We start from the raw sequence: 5678 nt of genomic DNA, 5'->3' as shown, positions 1-5678 counted from the left end.
CAAGTGCCAAGAAGGCTCCAGGATTTTCAGTGACCTGGAGTCCCTCTATTTTGTTGCTCTGCTATCTTCCACACACAGTTTCCAGCTCAGCCAATCTTGTCTACCCTGGCACCGCACATAGTAGGCATAAACAAAACACAGAAGTGGAGAGGCTGAAGTGAAGGAAATGATTTCCACATCCTAAGTAAGGTGCTTTTCCACTTTTCACCTTCTACTTGGAATTTACAGTTCTACCTGAACTCCACTAGATGGCAGCACACACATTTATAAAGTGCACGGATGGAGCCACTAAACTCTGAAAGCAGGGAAACTACAAATCCCAGCATGCTTTATTAAGCGCTTGACTTTCTTCTTTACAAAGGTCTCAAGCTTGTTGCTCCCACCGGGTTCTGGAGAACGCCATCACCTCGCTGCTTAAAGTAAGATTTCTAATACTTTTGAAATGAAACTTTAGAAAGGAAACAGGGGAGGTTTAATTTTTAGATGTTGTTTTGTTCTGCACGTTGCCTATTTCAAAATTAATCTGAGCAGTTGGATCAGTGTAAAGATGGGTTTTTAACGAGCCTGAAACTCTGTCGTATGTATGTTTTATAAAGTAGCCCAAGAAAAAAGGATTCTTACGGTATCCTAAGTGAACATTTTTCTTCCTGGCTCTTGAAAACAATGACTTCCTGAATATGCTGTTTGTGTCTCTGCTAATCAAAAATCAACATTTTGATTCCAACTTTTGGGCTAAGGAAGCCAACGTGTATGGTTTTCACTTTGGATATATTGAGAGATGCCTTGATTTACCATTTCAGGCCATGTTTGCACTCGTTTTCTCAAATAAATCTGTTTTAGTTTGAGATTACAGTCTATTAAATGTTAAGGCTTTGACCCCAAAATCTGGTCCCAGAGAGACAGGAAGGCCAGCTAAGAGGAGGTTTTCAGAGTGCGTAGAAAGGCTGCTCTGTGCTTCAGCAATGGTTCTGGAAATGCTTCTTCTGATGTCAAAGATTCCTAGCAAAACCTTTGACTGGAGGTTTTACACGGCCGTACACCCAATATCACTAATGACGGTGTTGTAAAATAGTTTTTTATACACCATGCTTAGGATTCAAGGAGGGTAAAGATAAAGTATATCTTTCTGAAGTATATCATTCCATGTTGAAAGCGAAAGTTTCTCTTTTGTGTAAGAAGAAAAAAAGCAAAAATTCATTTCATCAAAGTAGGTCAGGCACTGTTAAAGCCCAGCTTCTCCATCGCCTAAAAAATGTGGACAAACTCAGAGGAAGTCAGTGAGCTGTAAGCTGATCCCTGGAGCCAGTTCTTACATAATTGTGTTAGTCTGCTCCTCCAAGAAGCAGACTCCAAGATAGAATTAAATATGCATGGATTTTATCAGGGGAAATGCTGGTGTGAGAGAGAATGAGGAGAGAATTAGGTAAGGCTGTGAGAGCCATCAGACCTCGATGCAAATCCACCTGCGAGGGAGGAAGAGAAGGAAGCCAGGTTGAGTGGAAGCATCCCAGACAGCTGTGCAGTCTAAGAGAACTTCAGCAAGGTAGTAAGGAGCTTCTCCAGCCAGTCATCCATTGGAGAGGAGCTCTGTGTCTCCCAGAAATGGGTCTGCCTTAGTAAGCATGCATGCTCAGGCACTGCCTTGTAACGGCCCCAAGAAGGTGGCCTAAGCACAAGCGCAGAGATGCAGCAGCAGCTGCGCCTCATTGTCCATTACTTTCTGGGGTCAGCAGTCTGCAAGGCACAGGCTCATGGTGCCACAGTGAGGATTTAGAGAGGCCCTCAGGGCTTTGAGTACCGTGAGACAATTCCATGAGACCTTCCCTTGGACCTGCAACAAGAAGGCCTAGGTTTGAATTCATAGCTGTAAAACACTGGGCAAATCACATTTCTTTGAAATTAGCCCCATTGGTGATCAGGCCCTGCCTATCTCTTATCTCTGAAACACTTCTGCAATCCACCTATCTCTCCATCCCTGCTATTTTCTCCAGCCTGCTATTTCACCAGTGCCCCCCTAGATAACCCTAGAAGCTTCCTAATGGCACGCCATGCTCCTGCCCAGGTATGTTCTCCACAGCAATCCTTCCAAAATACGAATCTGATCATGTCACACCCTTTCTATAAATCCTTCAGTGGCTGTTGCCTATAGGAGTAACTTGCCCTTCACCATGTGGACACTGGACCAAGTGTGGAGGTTTGAAGTGGAAGAGCATATTGGGTATTAAGAAAGAAAAACAGAAAAAAAAAGTTTGGCTAAAGAGAGAACTGTGATAAGTTCAAAGAGAATGGACTAGATAATAGAAGCCGTCCAGGCAAGGCTATCAACCTGTACAAAATCAGGCAGATAATGGAGCAGAGTGATTGTGTAGGCTAGTTGTGCATGTACTGTAAGTTGGTTCGTCAACACCATCCAACTCACTTTCCCCTATTCTTCACTTTATCAAAGCTGGAAACAAAAGTCCCAACTTCTCAACCTCTTTGCAGCTAGGAGTGGCCAAGTAGCATAGATCTGGCGAATGAACTGCAGGTGGGAATTTCTAAGAAGGTTTCCTTCTTAAGTAGAAAGGTGAGGCCTCTCTGAAAGCCTTTTGACTTTTGTTCCTCCCTTTTTGCCTGAAATGTGGATATGATGCTTTGGACACAGCAGCCACTTCGTGCGTTCTTATGAGGTCAGAGACACACATTAATGACAGAGCCCGGCAAGAGTCTGAGCTTGTGTCCTTGAAGACAGCCTCTTTTGATGGTCATTTGACTCTTCTCCACCCCCAGCCTCACCACTAGCTCTTTCTCTCCCCTTGTGATCTACAGTCCAAGCACTGGCAAAATATCTCATGCATATAAGCCCCTGTGTCAGTGTTTCTCAATCTTTTAGAAATTACTGATTATGCCTGTTAATGTGTTACTACTTCAAGCTTAAACTTTGTAAGAGGATCAGCAGCATTGTGGGCTGGACTGTTCCCATAGCAAAAGAGTCAGGAAGTCTTCGTTCTGGCTTTCCCATTGACTGGCTCTATGACATTGGGCAGGTTTCCGCAGTTTCCTTATCTGTAAAATGGGAGTATTGGATGTGATTTGATTTTTCCATCCTTTTTGTTCAATGAATATCTGAGACCAACTATGAAATCTTTTCAAGAGACAAGAAAAAACCATAAGCAATTGATAGTGCAAACTTCAACAAAAGTTTATGGAAGAGAAATCAAAAAGCAGCCCTGAGTAGTCAGGACACAAATAATGCCATAGTAATGTGTGCAGGGGTCATGGAGAGAATGATGGTGGTAGTGAATAATGTCAGCACCAAAGGCTGTCCTCTCCAGGTACTGAAGGAAGGGTGAGGTAGGTTAAAGTGCAATGTCTGGGCTGGGCACGGTGGCTCACGCCTGGAATCCCAGCACTCTGGAAGGCCAAGGTGGGTGGATCGCCAGAGGTCAGGAGTTTGACACCAGTCTGACCAACATGGTGGAAAACCGTCTCTACCAAAAATACAGAAATTGGCTGGGCGTGGTGGCAGGCATCTGTATCCCAGCTACTTGAGAGGCTGAGGCAGGAGATTTGCTTGAACCTGAGAGGCAGAGGTTGCAGTGAGCCGAGATCACGCCATTGCACTCCAGCCTGGGTGACAAGAGCAAAACTCTATCTCAAAAAAAAAAAAAAAAAAAAGGCCAATGTCCGTCACCAGTCATCACTTCAGTGGGTTATGCTAAATGCGTTTCATATACAAAGCTAGGTATGTAGAGGAAACATTCTGGGAGAATTCAGATGATGGGACTACTTGCACAGAGGTGCTGTCTTCAAGTTCCTGAAGGAGCTCACTAAATTATTCTTAAAAGAGCACACTGAACTATTCATTCTAGATGTTACTGCTGGCTCATGTTCTACAGTATAACCCATTAAACACACATGTCTTTAGATTAAACCACAGGTTCCATTATGGGTCGACTTGATGGGAAAGTCATCATCCTGACAGCCGCTGCTCAGGGGATTGGCCAAGCAGCTGCCTTAGTAAGTTATAAGTTACTATCTTTGTTGTTTGCCTACTAACTCTTGACATACTGAATTATGTGGACTGATGCTATGGTTGTTTACTTCTGCTCTGCTTTTTTGTTTTACTTTTGTGCTTATGTTGTCTTAAGTTATAAAAATAAACAAATAAATAAATAGTTCCCTACTCCTGACCCCAGGCAGATAAAGGAATGAATACCTCATGTTTAGTACATGACATCACTGATAACCATTGACTCTGAGAAATTTCTCTACTTCAGTTTCTCTGCATCATAATAAATTTGCTACAGACAGCCAACAGGGTTACACAGCTTTCTGAAATTGTGTCAGTTTAGATATGTGACTCCAGAGTTATAAGACAGGTTACCTTTGTCTCCTGATTTATATCAATTTCTGTTACATTATGTACCCCTCTTGAGCTAATATTGTACCTTAAGTATAACGGCAGGGTATCGTTTGACATTTATGAAAGCACTATCATACTCTTGGTAGGAAAAGTGTTGAAACAACCAATTCTTATCTTATTATCTGGAGTTTAGTAACTCAGACACAGAAATGATATAGTCTCATTATAGAAGATCAGTATTTTGAGAGTATTAAAAAACAGCTGTCATTTTTTAAAAAACATTATTTTGTTTGACACTACTTAAAGGAACTAAGTCAGATGACAGGCACAATGTATGTCACATTGTTCTAATTAATGATAAAAATAATAACAATGGAGAAGGGGTAAGACTAGATAGTTTGAAATTCTAGCTATCTTATAGGGAAAAGAACAATGAAAATAAGATAAAGGAGAAAAAGACCACATGATGTTCCATTCACGAGCACAGTTTATTTAAGTAAACAAAGGATGTGTTTGTACTTTGTGTCTACTAGGCTTTTGCAAGAGAAGGTGCCAAAGTCATAGCCACAGACATTAATGAGTCCAAACTTCAGGAACTGGAAAAGTACCCGGGTAAGCAACTCAGCAGCTTGAACTTGGGATTCAGTGTCTGCAAGGTATTATAAAGCATGGCACTCGCATGTTGAAAGAAAATTCCTTAGCTACTGAGCTCCACTGCCCTGCTTTTTAGATTCTCACATTCTGATATGAAATCTATATTTTGTGAACCTACAGACAAAAATCTGTGTACTTACATGCATAAAAAAATTTGAGGATGAATACTTTAAAAATCCTTTATTTAGCCAACACATTGAGGGATTCAGTTCCTAATTACAAACTTACATGTGAAAATTGTGAAAATTTACTAGTTGTTAGGTTAACTTTTGATGAAGCTTTTCACTTCTGTGCCCTCCTCCTCTAGGATAGCCCTGTCCAATAGTAACATGATGTGAGCCGCAAGTGTAATTTTAAACTCTCTAGTATCCACATTGAAAAAGTAAAAAGAAACAAGTGAAAATTAATTTAATACTATATTTTATTTTATCCAATATATCTAAAATATAATCTCAACATGCACTCAAGTTAAAAAATTAATGGAACATTTTAATTTTTTCTTACTAAATTTTTTATTTAAATTATTAGAAGTTTCTTACAAACTTCAATCATTAGTTTTCTCTTCTTTGCAGCTGTTCTCTTAATTTTCTCTTCTTTGAGGTATAATTGAGAAATAAAAATTGTATATATTCAAGATGTTCAACATGTTTTCACATATGTTGTAAAATACCTTGTGAAA

The 5678-nt window shown here is 40.5% G+C and overlaps 1 protein-coding gene across 1 annotated transcript in view; it reads left to right on the top strand.

Moving 5' to 3' along the window:
• Window positions 1-297: 297 nt before the first annotated feature.
• Window positions 298-5678, top strand: part of BDH2 (3-hydroxybutyrate dehydrogenase, type 2) — a 22668-nt gene continuing 17287 nt past the window's right edge. Inside the window, 3 exon segments of the mRNA XM_011992283.1 lie at window positions 298-419; window positions 3908-3999; window positions 4879-4957. Coding sequence (XP_011847673.1) covers window positions 3928-3999; window positions 4879-4957 — 151 coding nt within the window. The 5' untranslated portion in view covers window positions 298-419; window positions 3908-3927.

This window comes from Mandrillus leucophaeus, unplaced genomic scaffold (genome assembly GCF_000951045.1).
Source record: "Mandrillus leucophaeus isolate KB7577 unplaced genomic scaffold, Mleu.le_1.0 Scaffold409, whole genome shotgun sequence".
NCBI lineage: Eukaryota > Metazoa > Chordata > Mammalia > Primates > Cercopithecidae > Mandrillus > Mandrillus leucophaeus.
The sequence above is the reverse complement of the archived record's forward strand: the minus strand, read 5'-3'. Positions and strand labels throughout refer to the sequence as shown.